General features: G+C 35.0%; 1 protein-coding gene across 1 annotated transcript; it reads left to right on the forward strand.

Annotated features, from left to right (window-relative positions):
• Nucleotides 1-7277: 7277 nt before the first annotated feature.
• spdef (SAM pointed domain containing ets transcription factor) lies at nucleotides 7278-25288 on the forward strand. The gene is made up of 6 exons (XM_077197813.1): nucleotides 7278-7534; nucleotides 16034-16493; nucleotides 18466-18663; nucleotides 20502-20549; nucleotides 22054-22188; nucleotides 22566-25288. The coding sequence occupies exons 2-6, from the start codon at nucleotides 16040-16042 to the stop codon at nucleotides 22742-22744; spliced, it is 1014 nt and encodes a 337-aa protein (XP_077053928.1). The 5' UTR covers nucleotides 7278-7534; nucleotides 16034-16039; the 3' UTR covers nucleotides 22745-25288.
• Nucleotides 25289-25607: the final 319 nt, after the last annotated feature.

Raw genomic sequence — 25607 nt, forward strand, 5'->3', positions numbered from 1 at the left:
GAGTGAATCTTGTCTTTTTTTTTTTTTGAAGCTCAAAAAAGCTCATCAATCCATCATAAAAGTAATCTATATGACTCCAGGTGGTTAATGGAGGCCTTCTGAAGCACAGTGATGCGTGTTTGTAAGAAAAATATCCATATTTATAAACTATAATCGCTGGTTTCCGGTAACGGCTGTACGCGAGTGTAGTTCCGGCTGAAGAGTGACCCGATGCATGACTTAAAACGCGAAAGCACAAAGAATACAGCAAAACAAAACACCGGTCACGAATTAGAAGTCTAAAAGGAGAATTTTTAAAGAGAAATGTCAGAGGAGCTTGAGTTTGTTCCCCAGCCCTATTTTTTTTTAACCATGAGAGACATTCAAAGGCTTTCCTGCAGCTCAAACAGTAGAGCGTTGGCGCTTATAACGCTAATGTTATGGGTTCGATTTCCAGGGAAAGCAAGAACTGATGACAGGGTTCCCACGGGTCCTTGAAGGTTTATGAATCTGAAAAACAAAATTCAAAGCCCTGGAAAGTTTTTGAATATAAACATACATAGATAAAGGTCCTTGAAAGTACTTGAATTTATTTTGTGCAAGAATTTTTTCTGGAAAAAATTCCATATTGCTCCCTCCGGTTGGCTAATGTGTTATTTCGCCAACACTTTGTGGCCTATGCATACTAGCTTGCTTGATTTACGTTAGTTACGTGCATTTAACGGCGTTACTATAAGTGTTTTATGTACTTTGTGTTGTACGTTGCCATGAGGTTCACACGCGCACAAAACTACTACTATGGTACCTCAACGTTTGTTGTTGGACACAATAAATGTCCCCACATTAAGTCCTTGAATTTGAGGGGATTGGACATGGAAAGTCTTTGAAAGGTCCTTGAATTTTAAGTTAATCGAGGTGTAAATGTAAAGAAAGTAAATGTGTACCTTGAAATGCAATGTAAGTCGCTTTGGATAAAAGCGTCTGCCAAATCCATAAATGTAAATGTCTACTCTCACGTGAGCTTATGCAACTCCTACATCATGCATCGGGTCAAAGGTCACTCTTCCTGGAACTCGACTTGTATACGGTTGTTACCGGAAGCCAGTTATTATAGTTTATAAAGTTATAAATATTGATATTTTTCTTACAAAAACGCATCGCTTGGCCTCAGAAGGCCTTTATTAACTCCCCGGAGTCATATGGATTACTTTTAAGATAAATTGATGCGCTTTTTTGTGCTTCAAAAAACTAGGTACCATTCACTCCCATTATAAAGCTAGGAAGAGCCAGGATTTTTTTTTAAATATAACTCTGATTGTGTTTGGCTCAAAGAAGAAAGTCTTGTACATCTAGGATGGCTTGAGGGTGAGTAAATAATGGGATAATTATCATTTTTGGGTGAACTAACCCTTGTAAGTAAAACTGGTTCTTTTAAAAGGTTATTTGTGGAACCCGAAATGGTTTTATGGTATCGCTACAAGAACCATCTTTTGGAACTATTATTTTAAAGAGTATATACACCTTAAATTAAACATAGTATGGCAGTTTAACAAGTCCAGGTGCCAAAATCTATTTTCACATAAAACTGTCTGAATGTCATTGTATTAGTTAAAATATCTAAGCAAATGTCTGTAGCTAAGCTAAAATGCAGGATCTGTTCACTATAGCTTCACTTCATTTTTTGAATTCTCAATGGCTTTTAACTTGTTCTGGTTTAGTGGATGTATGAACTGAAGTCTGAGGTGCTGTTGAACTTTCCTCTAACTTTTAAAATATGGAATTTAAAACAACCACTTGGTGTGATATTTTGATATAGTCTAAATTTTAACTATTCATTTTAACTATTTAAACAGATTTAAAGTTTCCCCAGGTGTACCAAATGAGTGCAACAGAATTTCACTTGTGAATATTATATTTTTATGCCTTTTATGACCAAAACCATGTCTACTTATCATCATAAACTGAATTCCAGTACAACCCTGATGTTCTATGGCCCTTCAGGAAGAATATAATCTTGTTTACACTAATTACCATAGCTGGGATGTGTTGATTTGGCATGAGGAGACCATAGGCAAATATTTGCTCACATCTCAGGTCTTCTTGTGCAACTTGCCTTGGCAGTATTGTAATAATACCCACCTGACAAACATGTAAGATCATGGAAGGACCTTAAACAAATGCAAAGTATTTCCTCTTGGTTTGACAGCTGCACTTGTCTGGGTTGTGGGAATTGGAAGTGGCAAGCAAATTCTGTGGTATCTGGATGTTGTTAATGGGGTCTTGTACAAAAACACTGATTTAAGTTAAATGAGCCCTGAGCATTTCTTGTTTCCATGTTTAAACTATCAACAATTATTTCCTGGTGTTGGATATTGCATCATTTGAATTTTCGTGCCATTTAACTCACTAAATGTAACTTTTTCTTGATGTCCCTAAAGCCTCACAAAGACGACAACTGCAAACAAGGAAGTTTCAGACTTCAGACTGCAGGGCATTGTCATTAGTGTATTTCAGTAGAACAACTTCCTTTAGAGATCTTTAGACATTTTCATAATTTTCTAGTGTGGGGGATAAACATACGCATTTAGACTTGGTATTGACACAGTTGGGTGTAATAGTTTGTTGGTATGGTAAGTAAACCTGTCATGCAGTCTCGAAGGGCAAATATCTTACTCTTACGACGAGTTGATATACACCGCTCTTTGCTGTGTTTCCAGACTATTCGTACAGTAATGCAGAAAAAGCAAAAGACTGGTGTGTGATGAGTGGGCAAACCTGATCAGCTTTGTTGTTTAAAGGGTGGTTTGATACACTGATATCAGCACTGGACTGTGACTGTCAGCAGAGCATTTGAATTTTTAGGAAATTGTAATAATTTTTACATTTTCAAGGGATGGTTCACCCAAAAATGAAAATTCTGTCATTAATTACTCACCCTTGTCGTTCCAAACCCATAAGACTCGTTAATTTTCGGTCACAAATGAAGATCGTTTTAATGAAATCTGAGAGATTTCTGTCCCTCCATTGACAGCTACACAACTGACACTGACAATTCAAAAAGTTCATAAAGAGATCGTAAAACTAATCCATATGAATTGAGTGGTTTAGTCCAAATTTTCTGAAGAGACACGATCACTTTATATGATGAACAGATTTAATTTAGGCTTTTATTTACATTTAAACATTGATTGGTGAACTTCAACAGAAGCTCAACCAAACCTGCTTGATGCGTGAACAAAAGTCATTGGTTCTTACAGAAGTTCAAACGTGACGCGTAACATGAGAATCAACGTCGCCACACGAACTTGAGCTTCTGTTTACCACAACTGATGTGTGCGTTGATGAATGTTTAAATGTGAATAAAAGCATAAATATGGATTCGTTTTACAATCTCTTACTGAATATTTTGAAACATCAAAATGGTAGTTGTGTAGCTGTTAATGGAGGGACAGAATTCTCTCAGATTTCATCAAAAAGATCTTCATTTGTGATCCAAAGATGAACGAAGGTTTTACGGGTTTGGAACAAGGTTGAACTATCCCATTAATCCCCCAAAACCTAACCCTACCCATAAATTATCCATAAATCAGATGGAAATTATAGGTGAATATAGCACTGGTGTAGATTCTTAGACATAGGCCTACATCTCTTCAGTGGGTTCTTCTGTTATTTAAGAGTTTTAGGGTATTAGTCATATGCAATTTAAGAAACGGCGTCAAACACCATCTTGGTAGATTACAAGTTAGTCATAGCAGAGGTCATGGTTGTGTTTTTTACATGGCGGGTGGCGCCAAACTATCGAAATATCACGTTCGATAATAATAAATAAATAATTATTGTCATAATTTCTCTTTTCATTAGATTTACGTAAATCACAAGTTTTAAAGCCTACATTTTTATTTTTAAATCCTAGCTAAATTCTTTTAAAACTACCTTACAAGTTACAATTTACAACCGTGTTTATGAACTTGTATAAGAATAAAGAGATAAGTGATTACGGTTATGTTTTGTGATGAAATGCCTAGATTTTCTAATGGGGGCGCTCGAGCGGTTACTGTTGCTATGGCGATGAGCACCTCGTGCGAACGCGAGAAGCTGTTTGGCGCCAAGTGATACTCATTCTGTAATCTAACTTTTCTTTTTATTTCGTTATAATTTAACCTATTTTCTATAGTGTTTAGTAGCCTATGTGTTATAAAGCAAGCTGCCGATGGAAACAGACTAATACAGCGCATCTCAAGTGTTGTTGGCTACATTTAATCACAACCAGATTCTACTATGGTGACGCACTGACTCCTCACCTTATGTGATCTTAGTTTAGTGCATGACTCACTGAAGTATCTGTGGCAACAAGTTTTTATTTTCGTTTAACCCTCTAGGGGTATATTGGCTAAATGTAGCAGGCTATGTGTTGCTTTTTCAATCAAACAGCCTATGCAAGTGCCCTGTATGCTTATAATAAGCTTATGAGTAAGCACATGCTTATATCAATAAGGCTTATTGAGAATTTCTGCAATATTGCTTCTAGTTTTTATTTATTTCAGGAATATTATGAACTAGGAAATTGTTTAATTATAAAATCATGAAGAAATGTTCAATATTAAAATAATTTTATGCTAAAATGGCATCCAAAGAAGAAAATGGTGTAGAAACAATATAATAAGTAATTGCTAATAAATTTCACAAACAATTACAAAAAAACGGCAAGTAACACGTTGAATTGAACATTAAATTCTGATGTGTAAAAACTGAAATAATGTTTTCTTGTTAAACTTACTCCCATACTATTCTTCACAACTTTTAGGAAAACTAAGGAAGGAAAATAAGAGGAAACTACCTTTTTAAGTTCACATGCAAGTCCTCCCCCGATGTTCATCCGTATAATATTGTTTTTGGAAATCTGCCCATCAAGTGAATTCTCGTGAAATATTAGGTTATAATTGTATATCTGTTTTCTAACGTTGTCAACATTCTTGAATATATTTGTTTAATCATTTAGTCACTGATGTCTTTCTGTAATGGCTTAATGTTTTTATAGGAAAAATATTCAGAATAAATTCCACAACATGTATATTTCAGCACTTGCAGCATTATTTTCTTTAGCTATTTTACTTGATCGCTTGAAAGTGACCACAAGATCTAGAAAATAATGTGCTGTAAAAACTTCCACCTATTTCAAGTTAAAAACTTAACTATTTCAAGTTGCTGCCTATAATCAAATTAGCTGTACAAGTCATTTCAACTTAAATTATATTAAACTGACTTATGAAAAAAGCTGAAATTACTCAAATTATTTTGATGAGCTAATGTAGGCTGACTAAAAACATAATTTGTGATAAATTATTAATCATATTTTTATGTTTTCTAAAGCATTTCGTTCTCATATAACTTGTTCTTCAGCGTTGTTACTTAATTTTAGGTTTCAAATGAAGTCATGTATTACATCTCAACAAAACTTGCTAATTGAGAGCTTTTATGAGGATACATCATAAATAAACGTATGCCCAAAAGGCACTATTCCTAATGCTTGCAGCATTCATCATGGAGAAGTCTGAAGGATTATGGATTGAACCCAACTCAAACTCTGAGTGCTTCATGTGCACAGGCTCTTTCACAATGCACCATTGACAGCATCAGGTGAGATCTAGGTGTGCACGTTCTGACAAATGGCTCAACTGAACTTCATCGTAAACGGACACCTTTGGCGGCGACGGTAACCTTTCTGTCCATAAATGGTTATCTAGTGCATGAGAAAGTTGTTTCAAAGTAAGACAGTGAAAAGAGCACATCTTAAACCTGCGGTCTTTCTAACTGCCATGCAAATGAACCCCCTCTGGGAAATGTGCTAGACAAACAAAAATACAGAGAAGGAGTGCAAAGGAAGCCTTTGTTTGGAGCAAGACATTCCATGCGTTTCCCAATTCTTATCTGAGCAGCTGTCGCTCTTAATAGTCTGGAAATAAAATTGAAACCTGTGTTAAACTGTTATAGATATCCAGGGATGATATTGTGCAGCATTTGGTAAGATCATGCTAAAATCATGTTCTGAATATATTATTATTTAATTTTTTTAAGTAAAAGTACACTTAAAACAAGCTTAATTTAGCTTGTTGCATTGGCTTTTCTTTTATTTTCTTTAATTATTTTCTAAACACATTTTTTTGCCATGTAAAAAAGATACCAACATTATAAGTGTTTCTAAAGGAGTCTGTGTAATAGCATGTAAAATGATGGTGTGATATACAGTCTTTCTCTCGCTCACTCGCCCTCTTCATTTTCTATCATCAATAAAGTTTGTATAAAGTGTGTGTGTGGTTTGTATTGGTGTGTCTGCTTAACTGTGCAAACACTGTGGCATGCTGCGTGCTTGCAAACGTATCATCAGCACATTGACGCAGGCACAAAATCTCACAAGCTCGAATGCAAAGAAATATACTTCTGAAACGCCTTGAATACAGTGAAATGTCTCTACCGTGACATCTGCACGCGAAGAAGAATATAAAAAGAAAAAAAAGGATGTATTTCTATACATATCTTATTAATATCAGATTTGGGCCTCTTGTTTGGGTCTCTTTTTGTCTCTGAATTATTGGGTGAATCTTGTTAAATCATGTCCAGGTCATATATATAAAAAAAATATATATATATATATATATATATATATATATATATATATGTATAAATTTAATTTTTTCATTTATTATTATTTATTTTTGTATTATATTTTATATATATATATATATATATATATATATATATATATATATATGTTTATGTATATTTATATTTTTTATGGAGTGAAAAGTTACCAGGAAATCCCTCTGTGACATTTTGCATGAATTTTACTTTTACCATTTATTTTTAACCTATTGGAACACAGGAAAAAAAAGAAAAAAAAAACTTAAAAATAAGAATTAAAACTGTTTAAAATAATTTTGAAACATAAAAGTAGATTAAATTACTAGTATGTAGTTATTGTGCATTTTCTGCACATACAACAATAGACTGAAACTGAATAAAAGGCATAAAACAAGTACAGGCAATCTTGCCAAATTTGCCTCTGTGATCATATGCATGATTTCTAATAACTGTTGTCATTTAAGATTAAAAAGCGGATGTCAGACATTTAATCAAGCAATTCCTCTGGAAACTCTTTCCTCCTCTGAGAGAGGGGGTTAGTGGTCCACAACAACCGACAGGCATGTCAAACGCCTTCAGGCTGGGAATGGGGCTCTGAGACAATGTTTACACACCTTAATAAGGCTTGTGTATAAAAGTGCGGCGGGAGTCAATGAAGCAGGCATTCCTTCACTGTTACTCGAAGTATTGCGCACACCCACATCAGGTGCACTCACTCACACACACGCTCTTGTCACCAGCAGTATTAGTCACTGAGGTTAGAAATGTGGTACTCCACAATTCCAGCCCGTCTTGTTCCCTGTTGAGTCTGTAGGAGGCCTAGAATTAGTCCCTCATTTGAGAAACAAGCGGAAACCAAAGGAAACAAGAAAAGGCCTTCCTGTTCACACCTGCAACTCTGTCTTCACCTGGACAGGTAAGTCAGCACTGATACCTCCTATCAACCCACTTTCAAGGGATATTACAGCTTATGTGTATTTTATGTGTACTTAAGATGGAAAAGCAAACTGACCAGTCAACAGTTTGGACACATTTTAACTGAATTAATACCTTTGTGGGTGAATGTTTGAGTACTTGGTTACACATATATTGTGCATATCAGTCAAATTTGAATGTAAAAATTCAAATTGCATGTGTTGGAGCAGAAAAGCATCATCGCACTAGTTCCTCTTTCACGATAGTGTTAAAAATCATCAGGATGCACTTCTTGAAGTTGGTAGATAAATGTCCAGAGTGAGAAGAAGCAAAGATTTCAGGTTGTTTTTTTATTTGCGTGATATGTTTTGGTCACTACATCATTCCCATATTTCTATTTGTGTTGATTCATAGTTTTCATGACTTAACTATTCTTGAAAGATGAAGAAAACAGTCATTATAGAGTTGAACAGTGACACCTTTTTCAGCAGATGTATTCACTTTTCCATTAGGGATTTTTAAATAAAAGTCTCAGTTAAACCAAGTCAATCAGCTACGAGGTGAAACACAACACAACAAACTTTGATCTGAAGCAAAAAAGGTTTTGAAATTAGGACAAAAAGACAAAGATAAAAGACTTAATGGCTTTAGTGGGGGACAGAACTACAATCCCATGAAGCATTGCGAACAGCATTAAAAATGATGGCGAAATATAAAATTACTCCTTTACAAATGTTGATAGTTTATTGCAAAATATGCATTACTTTTTTGAGAGTAACAACCTCATAGCTCACAGTAGGTCTGTTTTTAAAGGTTTATAAGTTATCGTTCAAAATCAATTTCACTATGGAGAAGTTTTTACTTCCGGGACCCGACTGTAACACTCTAAAGAATGAGGACATGTTTCCCAACATTTGTGCAGTTTTTGTGCAGCAAAACACTTAGATGCATTTGTAAATGTGTGTATTTTAAGTTCTCTATCACCCGACGATCATCCTCCTCACCAGCTCGTGTCGTATAGCCTTTCATTGATAGAGGCCGATCTGAACTCCGATGGTTCTGAATGCACCTGTTCTCGAGCTGACACAGTTCACCTGTCGTTCACATGGGATGTTTCTTCATTTAGAAAGATAATTGAGAACACACCTCCAAAAATTAAAGACTTTCAGATGTCTTCTGGCTGTCCTCCAGAACACCACCAGAAATGCACAAATGACTGTTTTTTTCCCCTGAAGGGAAAAGTGCAAGTGACTTGTGTTCTGGCTGTCGTCCAAATCCTTCAGAAGAAGAAAAGAGCTCAATTCCCAAAGGCAAATGTAAAGTTTCAATTTATTTCTATTGAGGCTAAGCACGGTATTGTGACTGAGCTCAAGTGTTACATTGTGACACGGACTAAACTGATTATGGAGTTGTATCAAGTTGGCTTAACAGCAAATGTCAATTTTTCCTTAAAGGAATAGTCCAAAAATCTCATGTTGTCCCAAACTTGCATGACTTTTTTTTTTTTAGCATTATGCACTCTTAACAGTGACACTTTGACGCTTCAGAAAGTTCATAAAGAGATGGTAAAACTAATCCATATGAATTGACCGGTTTAGTCCAAATTTCTGAAGAGACTCGATCACTTTATATGATGAACAGATTGAATTTATGCTTTTATTCACATATAAACATTGATCAACTCACACATCAGTTGTTGTAAACGGAAGCTCAAGTATTTTCGCTTGATGCGCGAGAACCAATGAGGTTCATTCTCATGTTACGCATCACGTTTGAGCTTCTGTAAGAACCAATGAGGTTCATTCTCATGTTACGCATCACGTTTGAGCTTCTGTATTAACCAATTAGGTTCATTCTCGTGTTTCACATCACGTTTGATCTTCAAGAGGTTTGTTCTCACGCGTCAAGCGTTTATGTTCGCTGATCAATGTTTATACAGTATATGAAAAAAAGCCTAAATTCAATCTGTTCATCATATAAAGTGATCGAGTCTCTTCAGAAAATTTGGACTAAACCGCTCAATTCATATGGATTAGTTTTACGATCTCTTTATGAACTCTTTTGAAGCGTCAAAGTGGTAGTTGCGTAGCTGTCAATGGAGGGACAGAAATCTCTCAGATTTCATCAACTAGGTCTTCATTTATGAAGATGAACGAAAATCTTATGGGTTTGGAATGACATGAGGGTCATGATGACATCATTTTCATTTTTGGGAGAACTATCATTTCAAAGTAAAGGTTCCTATAGGGGACTTTTACCGTGATGCCACAGGCGCATCCATTTTTGGTTCCCAAAGAACCTTTCAGTGAACAGTTAAAAAAAAAGATTCTTAAGATTCTGCAGTTCTTAAAAAGCATTTAAAAAATCTAAAGAAACTTTTTCCAATATAAAGAACCTTTTATAGAAAGGAAAGTTTCCATGCATGATAATAAAGGTTCTTCATGGAACCATCGATGCCAATAAAGAACCTTTATTTTTAAGAGTTTATAAGTAAAATATAGTGTATGAGTATTAACTCCTTTTTTTGTGGCTTGACAGTAAAAGTCACGGTTCTTTTTTATTTTATGGAAAACAGTTGCTCATGGGTTCATATGGATTAGGAACGAATTCCAAATATTCATTTTTGAGTGAATGATATTTCTTTAAATGAGATATTTGATTTCAGTCTTTTGGTCCACCGAGTGTCAAATGATGAGATTGACTAGCAGATAACCTAATAATCTGAGTAAACCTGGCACAGGGACATCACACCTGCTCTGGAAGAATTAATGTGATCTTGAGTCATGAAGAATTCCCCTCTATGATTTAACTTGGGCTGAAAGATCCCAGAATCAGAGATACTTATCAAAGGCGTCTGTCAGCGGTTGAGTGACTTAATATGGCAATTTGCATAAAAACATGCCATGCCAGTTTTTGTTCAAACAGCTGGGTAGGATTGTGTTTGCAAAGAAATTATGGCAAAATTAAAAGTTCTTACAGTCTGAAAAGATGAATGATAGCCTCATAAAGGACACATAATGTCACTGAGAAATGCAACAAATTTGCATTTTAACTTCAAATCAGTGAAAGACTGATGATTTCCTTACTATTTAGGGCCAACCATTTTGGTCATTTGTGAAAATTTGTATGTTCCAATTCAATAACAAAATTACAATTCATATTTAGGCTTATAATTAAGTCCCTCCAAAACTGTTTGAATACTCAAGACATACTTGAAAATCTTTGAATGTCATTTTTAGATAACAAAATATGATCATATTTGATACAATAAGGTTTTGACATCTTGTTATCAAATGATATTCCGACAATTTTAAGTGTGTCCAAATACTTTACGTAGATATGAGCATATAAGTAGGTAAGCATTTTGACCTTGAAGAGTGTTTTTGGAGATTCTGTTGCTGGTTTTTAAGAATCAGCCAGTCGTTGTACGACACATCACTGGAGCTCAGTCATATGCTGGGGAGCCGCCGCACTAATTGCTTGTAATGATTACCAAATCTTTTATGTCCTTATGATGTGAACAAGCTTAATATTGTGCAGCTGTTGTTGAAACCCTGCAGTCGACAGAGCATTTCCTCCAGTAAGAGACGTTTACTATGAGCACGGCATGAACACAACCTAATAGACTCATTGAGCGGTGAGACTCGTTATTAATAGGTAATGTTTTGCTATTGACTGCGCTGGTTGCTATGCTGGGAAAGAACAGCAATCATTAAAAATCTGGGGGGAAAAAACAAATGCTACTTTAACTTAATTTATTTGATAGCAAACACACACACACACACACACACAGACACACACACACACACACACACACACACACACACACACACACACACACAGACACACACACACACACACACACACACACACACACACACACACACACACACACACACACACACACACACACACACACATGTACGGTGTGTGTGTTAGTGTGTGTGTGTCTGTGTGTGTGTGTCTGTGTGTGTGTGTGTGTGTGTGTTTGCTATCAAATAAATTAAGTTAAAGTAGTATTTGTTTTTTCAACATACAAAAATACAAAATAAGAAACAAGTAATTAACATTAAAATAATGCAACAAATTTTTTTTTTTTTACTTTTACATTTATATTATTTTCTGTATGTGTACAATGCATAAATTAATCACTATTTTTACACACAAAAAATACTGAAATACAATGATTATGGTAATGTAAAATGGTGGGCAGGAAATGTACTTTTAGCTTCCTTTAATTATTACGATTTATTTCCATTCCTTTATGTTTTTAAAGAAGTGCACCATGCATAAATGTATCACTATAAATAAAGCACAAGTATAGTAATGTATAACTGCTGGGAAGGGCCAGTCTTGTGTCTTCTGGTGTGAGCCAGGGTTTGAGGGGTCCGACCCTCCTAAAGGAGGCTTGATAGGTTGTGCATTATGGGATGTGCATTTAATGCATGGACGAAAAACATTATGTGTTTAAAATGCATATAAACAGTTCAGTTGAATGATAACAGTTGCCCTCTTTAATGCTGTTAATCTGAATGTACAATGCAAATTATTTGTTGAAAATATCCACAACTTAACAACAAACACTAAAATAGAGCACGCAGTTTATCTATCAAGTGAAATCAACTTATCTATCAACTTATCTTTGCCGTGAAAGTTGTATCTATATATAGATAACAATGTAAATATGTGTACCTTGAAATGCAATCTAAGTCACTTTTGATAAAAGCGCCTGCCAAATGCATAAATGTAAATGTAATATGTGTGTATATATATATATATATATATATATATATATATATATATATATACACAACCCCCCCCCAACTGTCTGACCCCCCTAAAGGCCATTGTGTAATTCACACTCTGACGATAAACAGTCGTTATTCAGCACTGAATGATGCTGACCTTGCAAATGGAGCGGCTCTTAACCCTTCCAAAATGAATTTTCGAGTCTTTAACCAAACTCATTTAAGGATCAGTCACAGGCCTAATCCCGCGCCTGGGGAGCGTGTTTGCATCTCCTCACCGCTGCTTTTTCTCTGCTGGCCAGAGTCAATATGAATAAATGTGCCTGTCTAATGGGCTTATCGCAAGCTGTTGCGAGCAAGAGTGGACACTAGGTTACAGACTTGAAACTAAGCCGGCCGAAAAATCAAGCTCCATCGTTTTCCTCGGAGAAGAGAGGGAGGGGGATGTGAAAGCAGCAGGAGTTTGGAGATGAGAACAGGGATTCCAGGAAGGATAACTTCATTTCCTTTAGAGTTTACTTCAGGACAGCTTCAAAGACACGGAGCGGGGCCTCCGTTTGTGTCTGCGCACGGAGATGTGAAAGAGCGAGAGACAAATGGTTTGACCTCTGACCCTCTGCCATTCCATCGCTGCGTCCAGCGTGACACATGCAGCAGCGGCAGCGCCGTTTTGACAAGGTTACTACTTGAAATATTGACAAATGAAACGCCCTCAAACCATTTTTGTTAAAACAATCCTCACTCTCAGGAAAAAAGGTACAAAAGCTGTCACTGGGGCTGTACCTTTTCAAAAGGTACACCTTTGTACCTAAAGAGTGCATATTGGTCCGTCAATGGTACATATTAGTACCTAAATGGTCCATAATTTGGTACATATACATAATGATACCCTTTTGAAGGGTACTGTCCCAGAGAGTGTGTGCTGGAATAAAGATCTGATCTAATAATATTTTAGATGAGAACTGAACTGAGCTGGATGATGACATCACTGCTTTCTCCAGAGATGCTTTATAGCGGCATTGAACTCATTTCATAATTGATGAACTTTACACAGTTATTGAACTGAACTGAGTCAACACTAAACTGACTTCAGCTGAACAATGACACTATTGTCTTTTGAGAGCTGCTTTACAGCAAAACTGAACTCTGTTTGTTTACATCCGTGATCATTACTTTCCTGCTTATTACAGTAAAGCTGCATATGAATAATTTTCAAAGAATAATTTTTATGATTCAATTTTTTTATCATGTTATTATAGAGGGTCTGGGAGAAAGCAAATTTTACTTTTAAAATGAGTAAAAAGTCAACTGAGAGACAATAAAAGGTTAAAGCCACTTTAATCCCTCCTTTAAAACGGATTGTTTTCATTTTATACCTCATTTCCTCTGCTATTGCTGGGCGTGGAGCAATCTCACGATTTTATGAATGACGGCAATGGTGTGTCTAAACAAACGGAGGCTGTCCGAGAACATGTGGCAGATGGGGAATGTCCTGTAGACATACGCTCAAATGACAACTGATTACCTACAAATGCCTCTTATTCTCCATCTGTGCAGTGAACTTTAAATGGGTGAATATTTACTTATGAAGAGAGGAGGCTGCCCAACAAATACCCACACAGGATCTATATATGAAGCATTTATGGCAATCAATAAAACATATGTAGTCCAAAACAGTGCAAAGAAGGAAAATGGCAATGAAGGATGATACAGAAATCAGAGATGTGATTGCTGGAAGATTTTTTTACGTGCTGAAAATGGGAAACAGTACAGAGCATGTTGCAGACTGGATCTGAATTCGCATCGTCCACATTAAAGAGAAAATTTCACTCAAGAATGAAATAATTTTTCTACTCACCATCACGCTGTTCCAAACCTGTATGACTCTTTCTTCCACAAAACACAAAAGAAGAATGATTGATTTTTGAAATGATGACATAATTTAATTTTTTAAGGTGAATTATCTCTTTAAGAGCAGAGAAAATCTTCACTTACTTTTTTTCGATGTTCCACTTTAGATGTTCTACTAACTATAAGTAACTACATGTCAAATAACTCTCATTAGAGTATTAGTAGACTTAGGCTAGAGTTCAGGTTAGTAGAATAAGTTGACATGTAGCTGAAAAGTTATTTACAGTCAGTAGAAAGTCTGTTGGTGGAGCATAACAATAAAGTGCTAGCAGATATTAAGCAGACAGATACTAATACTGTAATGACTGCTAGTTGCAAAGTTACTTATAGTTAGTAGAACATCTAAAGTGGACCATCGAAAAAAAGTGTTGCCAAATCTCCTTAATGCATTCTTGAAGATACTTGTGATCTGTTTCTACTTTTACAAATGCAACTATGACACTCACACATTTTGCGGGTCCAAATAACAGTTCACTTGACCCGTGTCGGCACATTAAATCACACTTTGTTCGTTCCTAGCTCCTCATTGGCCGCCTGCAATGTTCCTCATGTAATCTGGAGGCCCTGACAAGACTTTCATGATTTATAATGTTCCTTGTTTCTGTCACAGGGAATAATTTACAGCTTTTTTGCATTCCTTGGTGTATAGACGCCCCAAGGCAGATTTTACAGTTACACATCCTTTATTCAAAGAACAACTTATATTTTAGGAAAGGTCCATGTACAAGGATCCACAACACATCTGTAAAGAACCACTCATATATTCTCTTTAAAAAATGTAAAAATGTGGTTTATATCAGTGTTATTTATATATTATTTTTTATTATTTATTATTATTATATTGTTTTTTATTTCTATATTTTTACTTTTCAGTTTAAGTTTTATTCATTATATTGTTGCATTTGCCATTTTTATTAGTTTTCTATTTAGCTTTCATTTTCTTTATTAATGGTTTTAAGTAATTTTATACTTAAATTATTTTTTAATTTAATTTAATTTAATTTAATTTAATTTAATTTAATTTAATTTAATTTAATTTAATTTAATTTAATTTAATTTAATTTAATTTAATTTAATTTAATTTTTGGCTTTATTTCAATTAATGAAATGATTTTCAATAGTTTTCGTCAACCAGTCAACACTGCTTATAAATCAGTTTATTAACAGTCACACATTTTGATTAGACTCTTCCTCTTTGAGGAAACTCTTGGTTTTAAACCAGCAGTTTAAAAAGACGGTTCTCGAAGGCTATAATTTAGTTTTTACCAGTGCTTCCAAAGCATTAATTGTCTTCCAGTGAATTTGTAATCTGAGCCGGCACTTTCCTTCAAGCAATCTTCCCATCTTTGTCGCTTTACCTCTTGGCTACTGGAGAAAGATATCAGCTCCAACCCCACCTCTCCTGTCATCCTACATTTAAAGCATCTTTTCCTCTTTGCAATTTGATTAAAAACTCATGCTGACACAGGAGACAGGAGAGCGGGGACGGCACCTTGAAAGCGGTCCTCCAAACCGCTGCTTTGCTTCAGTGTCAACCATCATTCTGTACAAGTGACCCATGAGTAAGTGACTCAGTCAAATCCAGTTTGCTTCCCCCATGCTGCACTGACTTTCTTCATTCATTTGTCCTGAAACACTTAAAAACAGAAACATCATCATCCTAGGCTCAGTGTTTTGTTTGGATATGAGTTGGTAGGCTATGGAAAACCAAAGCGCTCAAGAACCAGCAGTTTGCTGAGCGTTCTGGTATACGGCAGCTCTTCCACGCATTATATACTCATTGAACGGATAGTATTGGATAATATTGAGGGGTCTGGTTTAATTTAAAGTCTCTTCTGCAGGAGACAATGGCCAGTCCAGTCCGAATCCAGACAGACAGCGCAGTTCTTCAGCCGCCGCGCTCCACAGGCTTCACCGAGAGCTCGCTGGCCCTCCTCAAGCGAGAAGATGGCGTCGTGCAAACCTCAGAGATGGTCGAGCACAAACCCCGTCTCGACGGCTCGGACCGAGGCCATCCGGGACTCTACCTGTCCTGCTTCGATATGCTGTTCACCGAGGACACAGCCTGGCTGGTGAGGCTGCCGGATTCCTCCACTCCTGAGGCCGGGTCCAGACTGGAGTCGTGTCAGGAACCGGAGCAGTGTCCCGTGATCGACAGCCCCGGCCTGGGAAGCTCACCGCTGTCTCCCACACTGGAGGAACAGGTGGAGGAGAGATCTCTAGAACAGGTGCAGAGTCTGGTAGTGGGAGAAGTTCTGAAGGACATCGAAACGGCTTGTAAACTTCTCAACATCACACCAGGTGAGATAATACAGACTTTGATGATGGTTAATGAAGCTGCGGAACCATTCAAATAAAAAAAAAGAAAGAAAGAAAGAAATGATTGTATACTTTTATATTACATATAAGAACATATAAATAATTTTTTCAAATGTTCAAATAATATTTGTATTAATTAAATATATAAGTAATTAAATTAATAATAATTAATTAAATATGGACATTATAAATCATTTTAATTATTATTGTTTTAATTTACATAATTTATATATAAATGCATAAGAATTAATGTTTATTTATGTTAAAGTTATATATAGGCTAAATATATATATATATATATATATATATATATATATATATATATATATTGAAATGTTAAAATATTAATTCTTATAGTAATTAAATATAAAAAATATATATGCATTTTTTAAATATTTTTTGTTTAAATATAACCATATAAATTCATACATTTTTTTGAAGAGATATGTGTATTTTATATATATAATTAATTAAATATTATTATTTTTAAATATTGAAATTATATATATATAATTGTATATTTACTCTTATATTCATTAAAAAAGAAATATATAATTAAATAAAATTAATATGTTATTTTAAAATATATATTAAATTAAAAATAAACAATAAGAAATATGTATTTTTGAACATGAACATTCAATTAATAAAACATTAAAGATAAATAAATATGTAAAATGTATGTATTTATCTTTTTAGTGCAAAATTGTAAAATGTGTACAAAATTGTATAAATGTCTTGCATTCAAAACTTTCACACTAATGTGTTTAATGTTTATGTTAAATAAAGATGTAGCGAGAGTAGTGTGGGCAGTCACACATTTACACAGTATAGTTTATTAATTTAAAGATTTAAAAATTAGATTCAGGTTGTAAGAAAAACATCATTCACATTAGATTCAGATTATTATGCCAAGCGATCCCAATCATAATATATTACAGAAACAAATTAAGATCTGATATTTATGCAAAAAATGTAGACAAGATCATACAGTAATCCCCTAAATTCAGATTAGTTTTAAACAGTTTTTAAAGGGCTATGTTCAAACAGAGCAGCTATATTAGTAATATAAATAACAAAGATATGATAAAGGTCCTTTATTTATGTATAGCCTACATAGATATAGTTATATACAGTAGTTATTAATATATTAATAACAGGTCAAATATATGAGTCAAATAGCAAAAATTTCCAAATTTAGCAAACAACCTATGTTAATAACACTATGTTAAAAACACCTTAATACAGCTATGACACATCGTACTCACAGGCGCGGCATTAAAACATAACATGCTGATATTATCATGACACTTATTCAAATGAACAGCTCACCATTAATCACTTATGGTCAATGTGAGTGACAGGCAGCTCTGGGTTATGATTGAGCCGTGCAAACAGTCATAATGAAACTGTTGGAAAAGGTCTTTGACTGAACCGGCCCTGAAGGCAGCTGAAAGTATCTCCACCAGGATCTGCTAATCCTCCGGAGTTTCACTAATGTACTGAGAGCTTTGTGGCACTAACTTTCCTTAAGGACAGTCAAACCCCTCCCGTATAACGATGATGAGAAAGCAAACATTCAAACATGTCTCGCAGATATTGTTTTTAAATAGCCATGCATCTTAAAAATAACTTATAATTGGCTTTAATTGCATGTGACATGTCACATTGCAATTGATTTATTGATTTGCCCTTATTTAATGTACGCACTCACACAATTTGTGGTATCATGCTCAATTTTGCATCTTTATAAAGTCACACCACCTTACGTAAACACCCATCCCCACTGTTTGCTCTTCTGAATGGCGCTTTCCTTCACTAACTCTCTATAAGACCTTCCAAAACATTTTGGAGCCTGTCCAAACAGCTCTGAGTCCCAACAGTGTGCTTTGTCAGAGGTGGTTGGACCGATCAAGATGAGTGACTTCTAATCTGATCTGATTTGATCTTTCAGACCCGATGGAGTGGAATTGTGGGAACGTTCAGAAGTGGCTGTTATGGACGGAGCATCTCTACAGGCTTCCGCAGGTGGGAAAGGCTTTCCAAGACCTGGATGGGAAAGATTTATGTTCCATGAGCGAGGAAGACTTCCGACAGCGTTCTCCACAGTGCAGTGAAACATTACACGCACATCTGGATATATGGAAATCAGGTGAAATATTCGGATGAGCACGCGTGTACTAAGTCATCGCTGAACTTGCACTAAGCACTGCAAAGAACTGTTTGAATTCAGGGTTGTGCAAAATTCACTCCCTTTCGTGATTCGACAGTGTGAATTTGAATTAAATTGTCCCAGTAGGAAGTAAACCTTACTACATTGTTATATTGAAATACAATATAGTGACAGTGTTGGGTTACGCTTTATTTTAAGGTGTCATTAGGCGCGTTTCCATTACAGATTTGCGTATAACTTTTGCTATTTTTTCTAAATGTCGACAAAAAACTATTGCGAAATGACGCCGTTTCCATTAACCGATGTTATGCGACTAAAACGTAATTCTTTCCTCTCCCGATAAGTCATTCCAAAAATCGGATTGTTACCGACGGATGTTGGTAGGTTTACGTATATCGCAGCCGCTGCACTGGCCATTATTATTAATCGAAGGAGACGTATGTGTGTTATCCAATCATTAATGGCAAGGAAAGACACTTATGCTTGCAGTGGCACATATGAGGTGTTTCTGGGTGTTTCTCACTCATTTCTGCTTCGAGGCCTTGATTGTGGCATTTCTTGAGGTTTAGAATCCAGTATTCCTGTAATTCTTTTGTCTTTTATGAATTTAATAAAGAACTCTGTCTCGTATTCTGTCCAATCAGAATCAATCAACCGGGTCATCTACATCAGATGACCTTTAAATGCGCAAAAACTGTTTACATTGCAGTTTTGCAACATAAACAACTTCCGAATTGCCTGAAAAAACACCTCATGCGAGCGTAAAATGGCACCTTTTTTTGCGATAAATGGCCGTTTTTGCGAAATTGATGTGTTTCATTGAGCGTATTTTCAATTCGCAATTTCAATTTGCACAATTGAAAGGGTAATGGAAACGCGGTTACTGTTACAATGTAATTATATATTTAAGTACTGAGTAATATTAATTAACAGCATGCACTTACTATAGGGTTACGGTGGGATTTGGGTTTGGTTTAGGGTTAGTAATTACGCATAATTTACTGTTATTAATATGGTAAGTGCATGTTACGTAACATTTGACACTGTAAAATAAAGTGGTACACAGTGTTGTTATTGTTAACTAAAACTGTTACATTTTTATGTTAATTAAAATAAAGCTGGGTTACAATTTATTTTAAAGTGACGTATTACATTGTACTTACAATACTTGCACATTGTTACATTGTAGTTACATGGTAATCAAGTACTGAGTAATATAAACTAACTACATGTTCTTACTATAGAGTTATGGTTAGGATTTGGTTAAAGGGTTAGTTAGTTGTAATTATGCATAATTTACTGTTATTACTATAGTAAGTACATGTAGTAACGTGTAACTTCGTCACCTTAAAATAAAATCTTACCTAAAGCTGGAATAAAATATATATTTTTATAAAAAAATTTTTTACAATGTTTGCATTGGTAATTAACTGAAATACAGCACATAATAAAAGTACTAAAACTTAAACTAAAATGAAAAAAATCTAACCGATTTCAAGATATTGATTTAGAAGAATAATACATTTATTCGCTTATATGTAGAATGCATTTTAAAACCCATTTCCTAAAGTTAAGAAATACTTTCAAAGCAATTACCAAAGTTTATTAATGTAACATGTTTACAGGTTATCATCAAAAACCTCTTTTAGCAGCTGTATGAATTTCTTTCCATTCCCTTTTAATTCCATTTGCTTATATTCACATTGACATTACCATTTTGCATCCTGTTTGAAACTGTTTTTTAAATTCAGAAATTGTATCTTGGACGCTTGCATGTGTGTATTTATGCTGTATTTCTCGTTTCTTTGTGCATTCAGCTGCCTGGATGAAAGAAAAATGTTCAGTTGGAGAGACCAGGTTGAGAGGTACGTCACACGCTCATTTCAGTCAGAAACATCACTGTAAACTACACAGACGATACTAAAATAAAGAAAAATACCATGGCATTACCTTACAAATCTAACATGGACTGACCAGAAAAGAACAGCAAAGAGTTGTCATTGTCAAGTAATGTTTAACCTGTCCAGATCAAATCGATTAATGCCAATAAACAAAAGAGGTATTCGTGAGAAAACAAAATTTACATTGAAATTTATATAATTTCTTTTATAAATATTAATGTTAACAATATTCATATACCATGCTATTTCCATGGCAGTATTGTTATTGTTAACTAAAACTTACCAAAAAACTGAAGTTTTTCCTTTGTATGACAACGTTGTCAAAATTATTCCTGTTCACACGGATCCACGAAAGCGTCTAAAACCGCTGTATTCTGCTGCCAGGCCAGTAGATGGCGATCACTTTGTAAAGACACACTATGTGCCTATAGACTGAACACGTAATACCCATGTGCATGATGTCACGGTTATCACAAATTCACGTTTTTGTAGTTTACACAGAGACGATAACGGTATTGTTTTCAAAAACTTTCACTTTTAAACCCGTTTTCAAAAGCTTGCACTTTCAGACCCCGAAAACGCTGTTGTCGTGTAAAGCTAAAATAGAATAAAATGTAAATATTAGATGAAAAACTTAAACATGAGGGAATGTGTGAAAAGTTAACTGGGCAACTAACTGAAATAAAATAAGTTAAATTTGAAGTGTTAAAATTAATAAAAAATAACTTAAATAAAAATTAAGCATAACAGGAATAGGATTTTTTTTTAAACGGAAACAAAAAGTAATATAAAAATACCATTTTTATATTTTCAGCTCCATTTTTAGTTTAAGCTTTAATCATTTGATGTAAATGAAAATATAAAAACAAAAGCTAATTAAAAATATTAATAAATACAGTAATAGTATATAATTAATCCTGATACATGGTCCATGTTTTTGTAATTGTAGGATGAACACTATACATATAATGTGAAGAACAGCAGACCAGATTAGCAGAGATTTCAGACATCAGTTTGTTAGTGCAAATGTATTATTTGCATAAACAGACAAGATTTAATCGAGATCTTTCTTGATTTAAGTTTTTCAAACCTTAGATTCGTACCAACTGTTAGCAAACTATGTGACAAAACAAACCAAAACGCTCCGTTAGAATCAATGAAGGGATGAGAAATGATTGACTAAAACATGCTTGTGTCAGAGAGTTTCATTGCTTTTTGAGTGTCACATGCTTGCACTTTTGATGGAATATGAATGTATTTTTATAAAATGGACAAGTTTAGAGTTTATGTCAAGTTTAGGCTTACAACCAGGGTTTGGTGCTTCTTCATCAGTGTAATACATCTATCATTTCCCTCTGATTAAGCTTAGGTTTAGGCGATAGGATAAGGACTAAATTTTCAAACAGAAATGTCTTACTTGGAAAAGCACGGTGACCACGTGTGTGTGTGTGTGTGTGTGTTCTCGCAGAAGCTGAAGAGCTGTGGTCAGAAGCAGATTCGTCTTGTTCTGGTCAGCCGATCCACCTGTGGCAGTTCCTCAGAGAACTTCTCCTCAAACCTCACAGTTACGGACGCTGCATCCGCTGGCTGAATAAAGACAAAGGTGAGCAGCTCTTTTGCACAATCATCTGCAGTCTTGGATTCTGATGATGGGTCAGAAAAAAAGGGACTTTGTGGATGCTTAAAATCATGGTATTTCCAAAAATACCATACTACAATCTTAAAAACAAAGGTTCTTTATTGGCATCAATGGTTCTTTTCATTCCACAAAAAAATTTTTTTGTCTAAAGTGCTTATTCAGACTCTTAAAATGTTCTTCATACTAAGAAGAAATGGAACTGCTCACTGAAAGGTTATTTGAGGAGCCCAATATTATTATCAATAGCATCACTGCAAAAACACCCTTTATTTCTCATGCTTTTGTTTGGTTTGTTAGTAAAGTTACTTACCTAACGCCATAACGGATCTGTGTCTTCACAGGGATCTTCAAGATCGAAGACTCTGCTCACGTGGCACGTCTCTGGGGTTTGAGGAAGAACCGTCCGGCTATGAACTATGACAAACTCAGCCGCTCTATTCGGCAGTACTATAAAAAGGGCATCATCCGCAAGCCAGATGTCTCGCAAAGACTCGTCTATCAGTTCGTCCATCCAGTATAAGAGAGATAGTGAACTCAGAACTATATGAACTGACAAACCGTCCTACACTTTTCTTGCTTTATTTTGAAGATTATTCCTGGGTTTTGCCCAACAGCGAAACCAAGAAAAATGTAAGAAAGTTCAATCATTTTCTAAGTATAAAATATAACTGTGCTTGGAAACGTCCGATAAAAACTTGCACTCTATTAAAAACACTTGTGTGTCTGTTTAACACTCTTAAACCATTAAAGGGAGAAACTGCAGGCGAACTCATAGATAATTCAAACGTTGAAGATGGTTTTCTGAAATGTTTTGTTTAATTATAAGAATGATGCATTATCTAATTAAATATGCACCAATTTGCATACATTTCCAGAACAGAAATCTGTACATTGGACAAAAAAGCCAGGTTTAAAAATCTTTGGTTTAGTTGACATATTAGATTTAAAGGTTTTTACAGATGGGGTTGGGTCTTATTTTACCACTCCATAAATGGGAAAATACTGTCAACAGCCAGAAAAAGCTAAATTCACCATGTTTTTAGGAATGTTATATAAATCAGGTCAATGATAGTTGACAAACCCCTCTGTAAAAATCTTTAGAACATAGTAGATAGGAATAAAACTATAAAGTTTGGAGTATGTAAGTGATACTGAAGTAAAGTTTTATATGGAAGCTTTTTTCCACCACTGAATAAAAAAAAAAAAGGTAATTGTGTTTTTAATATATGTATATCTCACAATTCTGACTTCCAACTTTAGTTTAGGGTCCAAGTCTCACTTAGTTGTTAACTAGTTGGTTATTAGCATGCATATTACTAGGATATTGGTGGTTTATTACTAAAGCACATATTAATGCTTTTTGGTAACGCTTCCTTTTACAGTCCTGTTCCCCATGTAGGCTACATATGTACTTATTAATTACAGTAACTGGGTAATAACTAGGTACTAACCCTGAACCTACCCCCAAACCTAACCTTAACCCATGTACTTACCTTATATTTCCCAGTACTTTCTTAGGTAAGTACACTGTAAGTACACGTAAGTTAACGTACTTAACAACTACCTTACTAACTATTAATAAGCAGTGATTAAGAGTTTATTGAGGCAAAAGTCATAGTTAATAATTAGTTAATAGTGAGAATTGGACCCTAAAGTAAAGTGTGACCCTGACTTCTTTTCTCAGGATAGAGTTATATAAACTCTAAATAATAAAGGTTCTTTATTGCCACTAATGGTTCCATAAAGAATCTTTGACATCCATGGAACCTTTCCATTGCACAAAAGATTCTATAAATCAGAAAAAGGTTCTTTAGGTTTTTCAAATGTTCTTCAAACCACGTAAATATGGTTCTTTCCATAACTGTTCACTGAAATGCTCTTTGAGGAACCCAGAATGGTAATTCTATGGCACTGCTGTGAAAAACCCCTTTTGAAACCTTTATTTTTAAGAGTGACTTTTCCCCTCAGAACTGAGTGATAGCCTATAAACTCGCAATTGCGAGTTATAAGCAGTGATATTTTTTCTCAGAACTGCCTTAAATCGCGCAATTCTGACTTTATAACACGCAATTGTCCGATTATATAAAAGCTACATCTTGGGAGGGTCAGAATTGTGAGATAAAAGTCGCAATTATCTTTTAAAATGTTTTTTTTTTTATTCCTTGGCGTTAACAAGCTTCCATAGTTTTCTGATTTAGTGAAAAAGAAAAAAACTCACCGCCTTTATGTATAGGTAGCCTATGTATTGTAATGAAAATCTAAGCATGTTATGGAAGCAAAATAGCCCAAAATGTCAAAATTGACCAGTGCATAAAAAACAATGCTCTTGCCTAATGTCTTTCCTCAAACGTGTTTTCAGCTTTGCACTGTTATTTCATGAATAAATGTTGATGTTTAACCGTAGCACTAAGGTCAAAATAAAAGAGATTTAGCATATTCTTTAAGGTATGTTACAGGTTCCTCGCCAGGTCTGTCTATAATATATGATCCTCAACATTAAGCGTGTGAATGATCGTGTGAATGTGCCAGCGTGTCTCTGCGCAAATCCTTCATTTCTCTGCCCATGATGGAAAGGCCTCGAGTTTGCGTTAATCTCTGCCTGCCACCAAACAAACATCCCTTTTTTTTGGTTTGTGATAAATTACACTGCAAACCTTTCAAGTCTGTCCATGTGAACTTTCTCCACTTTCTTCAATAATCGGCCAGCTTTGCACACACCTCCATGATCACGTCACGTTTTACACGGATGCAAATGAGGGCTTACGGACGGCCCGTCTATGTTCTCATACTGTACCTGTCACGTGTGTGTGTTTTAACTGTTAATTGACACATGTTTAAGTCAGGAAGTCCGAGTTTAGGAGCCTGAGGAGGTTTGGTTTCTATTGTGGCTCTTGTATTTGTGTAAATCTCTATTGACAAGTCTAATCTCAAAAAGTCACTGGACTCAAATGTCAGCATTACTAAATATTATCCGTAGGCCAACTCTTATTTTTTTCATATAGCCTACATTGTTGTCCCTCGTGCATTTTGCCTAAGTTTCTTTATTAAATATTCCTTTTTCATTTTGCAGGCTCCTGTATTTCACTTGTTCTTTTACTATGCAATCATAAGTTTATCACTATAGGATTTTTAACACTTAGGCTAACATGTAGCATGGTATATATATTTTTTAAAATAAAAGGGTATGGGTGAATCTTACAAAAAAACATGTCCACATTTCACCCCAAACGAAATAATTAAAAGAAATAATTTTGCACAAAAAAAGACTACTATTTGACAGCTTTCATGAAAATTAATATTCCACCCACATTTTCATTACCAAATTGCATCCAGATATTTTACTTTTGAGTTTGTTACTTTTTTCTATTGAGATGTAAATTAAA

The sequence above is a fragment of the Siphateles boraxobius genome, unplaced genomic scaffold (assembly GCF_051911475.1).
Source record: "Siphateles boraxobius isolate OS27281-9 unplaced genomic scaffold, OSU_SipBor_1 41, whole genome shotgun sequence".
In the NCBI taxonomy this organism is placed as follows: domain Eukaryota; kingdom Metazoa; phylum Chordata; class Actinopteri; order Cypriniformes; family Leuciscidae; genus Siphateles; species Siphateles boraxobius.

Bases quoted from the DNA above. Each gene is read 5' to 3' on its own strand.
- spdef (XM_077197813.1), top strand. From the start codon at position 16,040: ATGGCCAGTCCAGTCCGAATCCAGACAGACAGCGCAGTTCTTCAGCCG. The intron at 16,494-18,465 runs GTGAGATAATAC...TTGATCTTTCAG, and splicing joins ACTTCTCAACATCACACCAG to ACCCGATGGAGTGGAATTGT. The intron at 22,189-22,565 runs GTGAGCAGCTCT...GTGTCTTCACAG, and splicing joins CTGGCTGAATAAAGACAAAG to GGATCTTCAAGATCGAAGAC.